At 42.9% G+C, this 13,105-nt stretch overlaps 1 protein-coding gene across 5 annotated transcripts in view; it reads left to right on the forward strand.

Annotated features, from left to right (window-relative positions):
• GPAM (glycerol-3-phosphate acyltransferase, mitochondrial) overlaps nucleotides 1–11,983 on the forward strand; it is a 42,726-nt gene extending 30,743 nt beyond the window's left edge. For all 5 annotated transcript variants that reach the window (XM_067709416.1, XM_067709418.1, XM_067709415.1 and 2 more), the window contains 8 exons: nucleotides 462–532; nucleotides 1,321–1,585; nucleotides 2,140–2,276; nucleotides 3,437–3,514; nucleotides 4,138–4,278; nucleotides 5,779–5,968; nucleotides 7,279–7,337; nucleotides 8,171–11,983. In XM_067709416.1, coding sequence (XP_067565517.1) covers nucleotides 462–532; nucleotides 1,321–1,585; nucleotides 2,140–2,276; nucleotides 3,437–3,514; nucleotides 4,138–4,278; nucleotides 5,779–5,968; nucleotides 7,279–7,337; nucleotides 8,171–8,287 — 1,058 coding nt within the window. In that variant the 3' untranslated portion in view covers nucleotides 8,288–11,983. The remainder of the gene's footprint in view (nucleotides 1–461; nucleotides 533–1,320; nucleotides 1,586–2,139; nucleotides 2,277–3,436; nucleotides 3,515–4,137; nucleotides 4,279–5,778; nucleotides 5,969–7,278; nucleotides 7,338–8,170) is intronic.
• Nucleotides 11,984–13,105: the final 1,122 nt, after the last annotated feature.

Genomic DNA, 13,105 nt, shown 5'->3' on the forward strand with positions numbered 1-13,105 from the left:
CCCCTTCCACCCCCCCCCCGACTTTGTTGTAATGTGGTGGTGAATACCTGCAGGAGGAGTGAAGTAGAGTTGCAGGTGTAGTAGACTGAGGCCAGGAACAAGTCAAGAAACACTGAAGCAGGATATCCTGTAGAGCTCTTAGAACAGGCTCATGCTTTGGGTCTTGGTATTTCCATAAAGATGTCTCTTGGTCACTGAGTAACAAATTTCCATTGGTTTGGACTGAGAGTGGACCTGTCTTAGACTGAATTCTATTATGTGATGAATAATGATCTCTAGTGACGTTCCATTGGCCCAGAACATGGTATAATGTTGTAACTTCCCTTTGGTAAATGGGTTATAGGAAATGTGGCAGAGGACTTTTATAATTTTAAATACTCCTGATTAAGATTTAGGTACTTTTAAAAAGTTTTAGCTGTATTAAAAAAAAGTGCAACTAAAGATCTGTGTTTGCCTTCCAGCCGCTAGCAAGTCCTGTGCCATTATGTCAACACACATCGTGGCCTGCCTGCTCCTCTACAGACACAGGCAGGTATGTCTGCAGTGTCACCTGGAGTTCAATAGAAAGCATGAAAATGCTTTGTCAGCTCTTCAAATACTTGTCCACTGATAGATTTGGCCCCCTTCCAGCTAGTCCTGTGAGATAAACAGTAAAATAAGCTAAGGGCTCTGCCGACAGGTGCTTACACCTGATGGAGGAAGAAATCTACATAAAAAAACCTCAGAGACTGTTTTATATGACAGTAAGACATTCTCAGTTAATGTAAATAAGGCGTATCTCATCAGCACGCGGAAAGTATTCTGATAGCTAATGGTTTCCAAGCTATTTGATTTGTATTTTGGACCTGCGCTCTGCCTTCCCACAATACACTTGTCTAAGCCCTGTGATGGGAAAGACTGTGTCTGTCTGTCTGTCTGTCTCTCTCACAGTCATGTTCTCAACACCAAACATAGTGCCGGTATGTAGACACCAAATAAATATTTGTCAGATAAATATTTAGAATGAGGGAAATTCTTGCTAAAAAATAAGTACTTCTCACTTTCAGATGGTGGCTTCTCCCTTTTGTGATCTTACGTGCTCGTGTCACATGTTGTGGCTAGAGTAGTCTCTGGATGTGGAGTACCTTGACATTCCTGGGGGACAGCTTTTTAACCAGTCTTCTGACTTTCTTTACACGGTGTTTTGGCTCTTTTTCTGTATGTGCCAACAGCGAGCTGCAGGAAAGCCAAGGCAAGAAAAAAAATCCTTGGAACGGTCTCTTCATCTTTTGGGAAGGAGTTTTTCTGTTCTCAAGAGACCACTTCTGTCTGTTTCTCTAGGGAATTGATCTCTCCACACTGGTGGAGGACTTCTTTGTGATGAAGGAGGAAGTCCTGGCTCGCGATTTTGACCTGGGTTTCTCAGGAAATTCAGAAGATGTAGTCATGCATGCCATACAGCTGCTGGGCAATTGCATCACAATCACACACACCAGCAGGAACGATGAATTTTTTATTACTCCCAGCACAACTGTCCCATCAGTCTTTGAACTCAACTTCTACAGCAATGGGCTGCTCCACGTCTTTATCATGGAGGCCATCATAGGTATGTCGGCCCCTGAAATATTTTCGTGGCAAGTAAAATGGCCAAAAGCACATGGTGGTGTCTCCTTCAGTTTGGATGATAGCCCCTTGTTTGAGGGAATGTGTTGCTATAGTTTTAGTTTTCAAACAAAAGTGTCATCTGCTATGTCACTGTTTATCGCTTATTCTTACATTTATTGTTCAACAAGTAGTAACTGGATTACTGTATGCATAGTAGTACACGTTTTACTAGGGAGGAGAGGTAGGATGTCTTGCTGTTCATGAGCTGAAAATCTAAGTGAGATGAGACATACATGACAGTGAAGTGAGTGGAGGCAACAGAGGAGACGGAGAGTGGACGGGATGGAAGCTTCTGAGGAAGGTTTGATAGGGTTGGGATCACATGGAATCACAAGAAGTAAATTCTGAAGGGATTTACTTAAATTTCTCCAGTGAATGCAGATAATTATCTTTGATGTATTAATAATCTGTTGAGGTGATCCAGCTAATCTGAGCCAGTTGAAGTTGTTCTTGGAGACCCAAGGCTGCCGGCCTCATTGAGCTTTTACTTCTCAGCCTGCAGCCTTTACGCAGTTCTGAAGAAGAGGGGCCCGGGAGCGCCTGTGTCTCCCAGCTTGATCAGCCAGGAACAGCTGGTGCGCAAGGCCGCCAGCCTGTGCTACCTGCTCTCCAACGAAGGCACCATCTCGCTCGTAAGTGAAGACTCTTTAGTGTTGCCTCTTCTCTTTTTCTTGAGCGTCTTTGTGAAATCATAAAATGCTTTCCTTTTAGAGAGCTTTTGGCCCATTATTGAAGCTTTATATCCTGCTCCTGGGTCTCAATGACCACCAAACCATTATGTCGTTACTATCTTGGTTTGCTATTGGGGTCAGTGCTCCAGCGAACCCTTCGCGTGCTGTGAGGTGTGATAGGACAGATGGCTCAGCGTTCTCTATCACTGCGATCCAGAGTTATTGAGCTCTTACTGTGCTTAAGCCACTGGGTCAGGGCTTTGTAAATAATTAACATGCCCACTCGTGGATGATAGAACCGTAGAAGATAAGAGTCAGGAACAGTCTTAAAACTCATCTGCTCAACCCCTTCTCCTTTACAAATGGGGAAAGCAAGGCCCAGCGGAACTAATGAGCATTTATATTATATTTAAATACTTCTAGGCATTTATAATGAGGCATACATATTAAGCAGTAGAGAAATTTTTTCCTCAAAATCATCAACAAATAGAATTTATATTTTAAAGTCTGTTCTTTTCCACTTAAATGAATGTGCCCTGGGACATTTATGAGCACAGGTATTGTGAGTACAGCTCTCCTCCACAGCGTTCTTTATATATGTATGTGGTCCTGTTGGGGAATCTGTTTTGCATGAATCTTGGGGGCAGGGCGGGAGGGGACAGGGTAGATAAGGCTCTCAAGTTTGACCTTGTCTTTCACTTGGGTCTTTTTTGAGTTATTTGAATACATATTGTGTTTCCTCATCCACCACCTTTGTGTACAACATTTACTGTAAGATAGCTTTTGCAGAGAAATTGTCTTACAAAGGAAGAAACAGGTGTAGGGTCCTGACAAGCAGCCCTTCTAAGGCCTTGCTCCACTCGGGGAGACACAGCTCAGGAGCCCCCTCTGCAGGTGGTGCTGCATTGGGTGCTCTGCCAGTCAGGTTACAAGATCTCTTCTTTTGTCCACGACATGCACTCATCAAGAGGGCGGGCACCGGAACTCTTAGGGCTTGCCCAGTGGAGGGAGGCAGGTGATACTGTGGAAGTATCCAGCAGCTACCTTATATGCTATTTTCTGTCTTTAAAAAAATAAGTGGAGGACAGTGACATTTACATTGAAATGCCTTTTCTTTTTAGCCCTGCCAGACGTTTTACCAAATTTGCCACGAAACAGTAGGCAGGTTTATCCAGTATGGCATTCTTACAGTGGCGGAGGTAAGAGCACATGCTTGCCTTTGTTTGCCTTTATTTAGTTTCTTGCTCTTCAGTATCTTTCCTACCAGCCACCTGAACCAATAATTCCACTCGATATATTGTCAAGTCCAGATGAGATGAAGAGAAAAACAAGAATGGGGAGAATAAATGTCCTTTGGGACTGCTTAATATTTTGGCTCCTTTTGTGTAATGGGTGTTGTGCAAGACATATCTTGACTAGATTCCCTGACATCCAGAAGTCTGCCTTCCAAGATCAGCTCTTCTGCATATCTGTGTGCTTGTAGCTTGCACATGTGCATTTTTCTTTTTTGAGATTTTGTTTTAATTTTGGCACCTTTAGTATAGAGGGTATGGCCTGAGAAAATAGGTACCAATTTAGGAGAGGGAAGGGTATTTTATTTGATCTGTCTGGTAGCTTTCGCCCTCACTCTTTCTTTTTTCCCTCCCCTGCTGTCTTCCGAGTGATTTTGAGTTTGGAGAGGGCAGTGGATTGATGTTGTGAATGGCTAAACAGAGCAGAGTAGGGGAGGGAATGAGAGAGGACTGCTTTGTCTGGGGTCCAGCGGGCAGGTGTTTGCGTGCCTGTGCACGTTTATTTACTCTTGGTCATCTCCCTGGCATAGCCAGATGATCAGGAGGATATTAGTCCTGGTGTTGCTGAGCAGCAGTGGGACAAGAAGCTTCCTGAACCTTTGTCTTGGAGAAGTGATGAAGAAGATGAAGACAGCGATTTTGGTGAGGAGCAGCGAGATTGCTACCTGAAGGTACTTGGGTGAGGAGTTCTGGTGGACGTGACAGTGATGAGTTGAGGCTTATGTTCCACAAGTTGTAAGGTTCTTTTTTTTTTTTTTTGCGGTACGTGGGCCTGTCACTGCTGTGGTCTCTCCCGTTGCGGAGCACAGGCTCCGGACGCGCAGGCTCAGTGGCCATGGCTCACAGGCCCAGCCACTCTGCGGCATGTGGGATCTTCCTGGACTGGGGCACGAACCCATGTCCCCTGCATTGGCAGGCGGACTCTGAACTACTGCGCCACCAGGGAAGCCCTATGAGGTTCTTATAAACTGGGACTCTGGTGACTAATTCACGTTCAGAGCACCCACAAACTATCTGGGGTGCTTTCTGCCTAGTTAGGATACTGAAACTGTTTGAATTGAATTAATACCTTAAATTGTTCAGTTTGGGTATAGATAAATGGAAAAAGAGACAAGAGTCTGAAAATTCGGCAAGATGAACGTCATAGGTGATACCTTTCATGACCCTCTCATCAGAATGCACAGGTGCACACCTGTTTACCCACACCTGCACTCACTCCTAAAGAGGCAGAGTGGTTTTGTTCAGTCATCACTGAAGCAAGGCAGGACCGTACCAGGTATGGGAGAGAATTAATATTCAGCTGCCACTGGCCTGGGTGCTCTTTTTGAGCCATGCTCAGTCTTGCCATCTCTCCCAGAATTTCCTACATCAAGCTCTTTGCCTTCAATTAAGACAAATCCTATCACAGGAGAAAATTTGATTTTTAAAAGATTGTCCCTGCTTTAGAAAAAGCAATTTTGTCTAATTTGTAATTTTAGAAATTAGTAATAATGACCCTTCTCTTCTGAATACCCTAAGTGGATTACTCTCTTTGCAGTGGGATAATACCCCTAGTTTACACACACACACAGGAGAGTCCAAATGACTTTTGGAGGTTTTCCATGTTGGGTATTATTAGTTTCGAGATGGGGCAGTGATCTTGCTTCCACACTCCAGAGAGGCTCGTCTGAACGTGCATGTTTTGGGAGAGGGGTGCAGTGAGAGCGCCCACTGCCCAAAGCACCCTGTCATCACCACCACCATTCCCCGCTGTGCCACGTGGGGATGGCAGGCAGTGAGGGATGGGAGGGACTGAGATGGTCTCAGGGGTCTCGACATGTGGCCTTTTTGTGCACTTGAGTGACCGTCGAGCCAGGCTTCAAAGTCTGGAGGGTCCGGCCTCGGGAGCAGCTGTTTTCAGTGATGACAGTGATGACATAATTTCTCAAGTATGACGATTTCTCCTAGGCAGCTGTTCAATGAGCGCAAACCTCAAGTACTTCGAATGTCAGTGGTTACAATAAAGAACGCATGTCAGAACCAGTAGTCATTTCCAGGGGCGATTCTGCGCACACGGAGCAGTAGGCCGCTTCTGTGTGGAGGCAGTGAGAGGCCGTCTTCTTGAGCTGCTGGTGCTCTGAGGAGGTTCCTTTGTCCCCCAGTGACTGGGTCTCCCGCCCCTCCCCTCCCAGGTGAGCCAGTCCAAGGAGCACCAGCAGTTCATCACCTTCCTGCAGAGGCTCCTTGGGCCTTTGCTGGAGGCCTACAGCTCTGCTGCCATCTTCATTCACAACTTCAGTGGTCCTGTTCCAGAGCCCGAGTATCTGCAGAAGCTGCACAAATACCTGATAACCAGGACAGAAAGGAGTGTTGCAGTGTATGGTATGTGGGACCCTGTTTTGGCTTCTCTTAAAAGCTACACATTTTTCGATTATAGGGATCTGCTCCTTGTAGATAATTGGGAAAAAGAATGCAAAATTATCCTGACCTCTAACTCCATAGATTACTACTACTACCTGTTTGGGTGTGTTATATAAATTGAATGATACAGATAGATATTCTTATGTCTGGCTTTTTTCATTTAACTTTGTTAGTGAGATTCATACATGTCGTTGCATGTAGTTGTTTGTCTGTTCTTGTTGCTTTGTAGTATTCCACTGTATAAGTATTTACCACATTTTATTTATTCACATCCATCATTGATGGATATTTGGGTGTTGCAGTTCAGAGCTACTCTGAATAGTGCTGCTGTGAACATGTTTGAATGTGCCTTTGGGTGAACACAGGGACTCGTTTATGCTGGGCTGTATAGGAGAATTGCCTAGTCACAGGGTGTGGTGGGTTCAGCTTTAGTGGGTACTGCCGAGCAGTTCTTAAGTGCTGAACCAGTTTGCACACCTAGTAGCAGTGGGTGTTTCATTTGCCCCCCATACTGGCCGGCACTTGGTACTGTCTGCTACAGAAGAGGTGTAATTGGGGTGGGAGTAGCATTTTATACAGTTACGGTTTAGGACTGAAACTACTTTGAATCAATAATTTTTAGAGCCATGAGGGATCTAGAGATAATCTATCTAGAGATATCTAGTTATAGTTATTAGAGATATCTAGATCTCTCTTTCTATAGATAGATAGATGTGTAGATGTATCCCTAGATATATCTCTAGATTGCTATCTAGAGCTAGAATCACCTCACTTTATAGATGAGGACACTATTCCAGATCACATAGCTAGTTAAAGGGCAACCTGCGTTTAGAATTCTTTTTTCCCAACCTCTAGACTTGTGCTCTTTCTGGTCCCACTGGTGTAGTAGTCATGTATGCATCACTGTGCAGTTTAAAAGAATTTCTACACACTGTCTTGAGTCTTACAAAAGTCCTTCAAGATGGATGTTTTGGGTGTTTCTCTTTCCCTTCTTCTTCTCTCTGTCCTTCCCTGCTTCCATCTCTTCTTCGCTCCCTGTTTCTCTCCTTATTCCTCTCTCCTCTTTTTTCCTTAAAAGATGACAAAGTAGCTTTAAAGAAACGGCAAATCCTTTGAGGCCTCACAGGTTGCCAGTAGCGAAAGGGAGCTTGACCCAGTCCTGGGACTTGCTCTGACCCTCTCCCTAGCCTCCCGCGCTCTGACTGTGGGTATTGGGGTTTACTTTGTTGCTGGGCCTAAACGTTTGACAGGGGCTTTTTCTTTCTTCACAGCTGAGAGTGCCACCTATTGTCTTGTGAAGAATGCTGTGAAAATGTTTAAGGATATTGGGGTGAGTGTCCCCTGCTTATGGTATAAAAGAGTGTGTTCACGTCTGTCTTCTTTCCATTTAGATCTAGTCTATGTGAGGCACCTTTGTGTTGGGCTGAAGCCTGGGAGAAGCAGTTTCTGCTGGATTAATCATGCAGGCATTTCTGGGGGTTGGGAGAAGAAGGGGCACGTTGAAGGTGAGGTCCATCAGCACAGATTTATTTGAATGTTTCAGAATGTTCCTGGTTTTCATCTTCATTCCAAACGAAGGTGTCAGTGTGTTTCACAATCCTGCTGCGGTTTTGGTGGGGTGTTAATTACGCCGTATGATTTTCAGTTCTGTTCTTTTTTTTTCTTGGCTGCGCTGTGCGGAATGCGGGACCTTAGCTCCCCAGCCAGGGATTCGAACCCATGCCCCCTGCATTGGGAGTGTGGAGTCTTAACCACTGGACCGCCAGGGAAGTCCCTTCAGTTATTTTCTTGTGCTTTTACCAATATTTCTAGAAGTATCCTCATGTATCCCTTATCTTCACATATCATTTGGAACATGAGTTCCATGAAGGTACTAGTGATCTTTGTAAGGGAATATTTGTGACTTTATTCCAACATAAATTTAAAAATATAGTACACTGGTTGAACTCCACCCCCAAAACCCCACACCTGCCCCCATAACCTCCCCACCCCACACTCGCACACGCCTACGTGGACGTTTACTTAAAGCCCGCACATGGCTCTGCGTGCCTTACTGCATTTTCTGGTCTAGGACACAGAGCAGGGTTGGTGATAGAAATTCCCCCCCCCGCCGCCCCGACCCTTTTTGGTTTGTCTTTAATTTAATCTAAACTTTCTCTCTAGGTTTTCAAAGAGACCAAACAAAAGAGAGTGTCTGTTTTAGAACTCAGCAGCACTTTTCTACCTCAGTGCAACCGGCAAAAACTCCTAGAATATATTCTGAGTTTTGTGGTGCTGTAGGTAACTCCTGGCACATCTGGCCAGTGACGAGTGTGGGACGAGTCCCTCGTAGGCTCCTGCCTGTGGCTCGAGAGTGGAAGGTGCCATCGTGTGGTCGGGCCTGACCTGTCCTGATGTGACCTCCTGGAAGACAAGTGCCTTCTCCCCTCCATGATCTGTGATCATCGGACTCTGAGGTGACACAGCCGCCTACAGATCACACTTCGGGGGCCCTCAGCCTCCGTTCACAGTTCATAATCAGTAGATTACAAAATGAAATCGCAAACGATTATTTTGGAGTTTATTAAAGATTTACATTTTAAGTATAACTGTTAAGGACTAATTACTGTGATGGACACAAAAATGTAGTTGATTCTAGAACTGAATCTTGTATAGATAGTATACTTAACGCTGTCAGGTAATTTGTTGGCATATTTTCTGATTAATGGTTAATGCTTCCTTTAAAAATAGTTGCGTCATCCATTCCCTGGATTTTTTTTGTTGGTTTTTGTTTTTTGGGTTTTATCCTTGTCAATCGTAACTAAATTTTAAGTGGGAACACTTTTCATCTTAAAGTGCTTTACAAATGAATGGGCTAATGTACATCACACCCAGGTATCACTGTGCTGTCTGTTGCAGTCAGATGCAGAAAGTGTTTTAAGAGCTAAGTGAAGACACAGTATTAGTTTAGGTCAGGAATAGAGATAATGTGACCAAACAGCTAACACCAGGAAATAAATCTGGCTGGCGAAATTCAAGATAAACCTGGCCAGAAAACTGACTTCGAAAACGTTTGTTCATGTGAAGAAGTGCCATTGAGTTTCAAATGACCAGCAAGTGTTTAGGAACAACTCCTGTTTTACGTCTGTATACCTTCCCACCCCTCAGGTAGTACCTGCCTATCACAGGTACAGCTGTTTCCTAGAGAGAGCAACTGTACTAACTTATTAGCTTGGCCTGACAGCCTGTGTTAAAGTGCCCTGGCTTCAGGCTACTGACCCAGTCCTCTCATGCCATTCAGACAGGTCGTGCACTGCACATCTTCTGGGTGGCTGGTACCCACTCACGTTGGGCAGAGTACAACCTGGACGGTATATGTGATAGCCCTGCGGACTGGCAAATGGTCGGAGGCATTTATAGGGTTTTTAGCTTTGAGGAAGAAAAAAACCATGGTTCTTTAAAAACGTGTGTGGGTTATTTTCCTAAACCCCGATGCCACATAGTGGCAAATAATTATGAAAAATTGTTCATAACATGTAGGTGCCTTTTTGTGAGCAGGGATCATAATCGTTAGCTAATTGTGGTAATTATAATGATTTAAAAATCATGTGATATTAAACGTTTTCTAACAACTTACTGTTCCTTCTCTTCTCTCCATGGTATTATGGAATAGGAATTTTCCATGATGAGTATTGCAGGTAATCTTTGAATTTAATCGAAAAGTACTGAGAATTAAGTTTGTGCTTTCATCAGCTTGGATTTTAAACACTAATAATATCTCATGAATATTCTGTGTGCGTTGCGAGAAGGAAAGGTACTAATTGGTATTTCACATTGTATGAAGCTTTTGAAACTCAGAGCAATAATGCCATGCTTTTGTGATTTTCTTCCACTCTTCTCAAATTCCGCATTTAAAATATATGTTTTCTTTATAGGCGTTCACGTACTATTAAGCAGTTGTCAGTGTTGCAGCGTCTCTGGTGTGAAGTGGGGTCTTCCCTGTGTAGCATTCCTTTTTCCTAAGTAGGATGGAGCTCTGTGTTTGGGGGAACAGCCAGGGAGACTTATTTATCCCCTTGTGTGTTCCTTGTCTAGGCAAGCAAATATTTCACTAGTCTCTTTTACTCATCCACTAAATTATAGACCAAGGATTACTCAGACCCTTTAAGTCAAGGTTGGGACTGACCTCCCAGTGGATTCTGCTGCCCCGCCTGTGACTTCTGCTAAGAGCTACTGCTGCACCAGCCTAAGCAGGGAACAATGGCTTCTCTGGCTTTATTTTTCCCTTTCAGTTGGTTTGTTTTCTAGAAATCTATGCAGATGCTTTGGGGAATGCAATATATGATTTGCTAGCTCTCTCGCCACTTAACTCACTGTGAGAATAAATATGCATGCTTTCTGTAATTAACTGGTGCTTTGAAAACCTTTTTTAAGGAAGACAAATCTCAACCAAAGTTCTGCTCATCCAGACAAGCTCACCCTCGAGTTAATTTTAGCACAGCTCATTCTTGAGTGCCTCGTTACTGAACGAACATCCATCATCCCAGTAAGGCTTCCAGATAGCACTGTCTTGCTCGAAGATTTATTCTTGTTTTCCAAAAGCGAATGGCTTTCATGTAAGATTAAACAAACTAGGTGCTTGTAAATAATTTACTACCGTTTACTCTGTTGCATTTCTATAAAACTGAAATGCATGTCCTCCAGGGGAAGACAAGCTGTGACTCAAGTTAAAAAGCAAACAAAAAGACCCAATAATAAGCAATGTGAAATTGCACTCTTTGAAAATGAGAAAATCCTAAGAAATTCAAAAGAGGAGAAGGAATTTTCACTCTCAAAATTTAAAGAAAAACAAAGGGAAAGAACTAGCATGAAGTGTGTAGAACTAGTAACAGTACTGTGAGTCTTCTCAGATCTATTCAGATCTATTAAGTCTCACAAAGCCACAAGAGTGAGTGGAGGAAACATCAGGGATTGCAATGAATATAAGATTGTGGAATTTCCAATCTGAAGGGGAAAAGCATTTCCCAAAGTTCTCCATGTATATGAGTGCTCTGTGAGATGTTCATAGGTGTTTTGTATATAGAAAAAGTGTTGCTGGTAAAATAAATTTGCACACGGACCCTCTTTCCTAGAAACTCACAGTGCACTTTAGTGCAGTAAGGGCTCAGGGCCTGCCAGTACCAAGCCTGTTTAACCCAGCATTTCCCAATCTGTGTGGTGCCAGGGCCTTTTCCCCCTTTGGGACACCTATGGACCTCTCCTTAGGGTCATAGAAGACATTTTGGGAAACACTATGTTAGGTAGTTCTGTAAGGGGTCAAAACAAGAACTGCCATGTGGCACAGAGGCAGAATTTGCATGCATTTTGTATAATCAAATGTTGCATTTAATGGATGTATATTTCCTCCCCTGGAGACAATGAGCACAGAAAACTATAGTATAGGTGGTCAGAGCTCTTTTCTTGGATGAAAGACCAGCCCTTAATGTATCTGGGTTTTTCACTGAAAGTAGCAAAGTTAACACTAGGATTAATTGGGATAAAAAATTAAGATTCTCATTCAAACCTAGAAGAAAATATTGCACAATCGAATGCAGCTTTTTATCCACAAATAGTTCTAGTGTTTAGAAACGATAGGACTTACCACTGAGGTTTATAAGATTTAATTTGGATGTAAATCTGTTTTTTAAAACACATTTTAGGAACTTGAGACTTAGCATCTGGCATTTCAGTTTAATACAAACTAATGATTGAATTTGAAAGAGACTTTTGACTTTATTTCTAAACGTCTAACATTCTGAAAAGCCTTGATGGAAGGTGTTAAACTATTTGCCCATTGTACAGAGAAGTGTCAGATTGTTATAAAAAGATTTATTATAAAGTACCATGTGACGCTGTGGGTGAAACATTTGGAAACATTGATTGATTTTTATGCTTGTCAATATATTGTAAGAAGCACAGAAGTGTAGTTTTGTTTTAATAAACCAAAAAGTGAATATATTCTTGATGTCTTGCATTTGTAGTTAAAAGTTCCCTACATAATTCATTGTACAAACGGTTCTTGTTTGACTTCACATAGGCCTTTATTAAAATGCTTATAAAAAATAATCTTACATAAATTTGTGAACCTGCAGTGCGTGATTTTATTATTGACCCAGAGCTCTTCAAATTTGATCAGGCATTTGGGGATGTAGATATCTACACTTGGCTACTGCCCTTCTCAGTAAATATTCACATCACAGAGAGATTCTTTGGGTTTCTGTAAATATTCCTTTAAACGTGGTGCTTCTGATATATTTTAATATGTTTAAGTTTGTAAAAGCATGAACTGAAGTCTTAGGTTTTTCCCACTAGTTCATGATAGTTGCTCAAAATAGTTTCCTTTTTTTGACAAGTAAGACAAGTATTTTACTAGAGCACAGTTTTCTGTGGATGATTTGAAACTGCTCAAATGCAGCCTTCTCTCCAAAGTGTGCCCCCTGGAAAGGGTGTTAAACAGGTGCCTGGTGATGCCATCCATGCCCTTTGGGTGCATGACAGTGCGTGACAGGGCTGTGAACCTGATCAACACCCAGGATCATCCCATGTGTTCTGCTCCAGCTTCTCGATCTGAACTTCGTACTTTAGCGCCTTTGATTTCCTCTGGGATGCTGTTGCCACGACTGTGCCCTCACCCTTTGGTGTATTCGTTCTTTCCTTTGCATTAGCAACTTTCTTGCTCCTGCATTGTGGACTTAACCTTGCCTTCCGTTCATCAAGGCAAAATTCTAACTTTTACAACCACTCGTTTTTAAGTGGATATTAATTTTGAAATCTAGGCTTTTAATGTTTAGTCCTATATTCACTAATTGTAGTCCCAGTTATGTCCCTTTTAAACACCTTACAGTCTGTCTGGTACACACCTAACTAGCAAAATTCTAATGTACAAATAGGCATTTTCTGAATTGTCCACAGCATCTGTGATGTCCGTGCAACGGCCACTGCTTAGCCGTCTCTAGATGCCAGCATAGCTCCTGCATTGTGTGACTTGTACCACAAAGCTTGGCATCAGGATGCTTCTCAGCCCTCAATCTAGGAAAAGGAAGCCTCATCCAAGTTGTGTTCTGTGTGTGGATTTTATAT

Source organism: Pseudorca crassidens, chromosome 16 (genome assembly GCF_039906515.1).
Source record: "Pseudorca crassidens isolate mPseCra1 chromosome 16, mPseCra1.hap1, whole genome shotgun sequence".
NCBI classification, from domain to species: Eukaryota; Metazoa; Chordata; class Mammalia; order Artiodactyla; family Delphinidae; genus Pseudorca; species Pseudorca crassidens.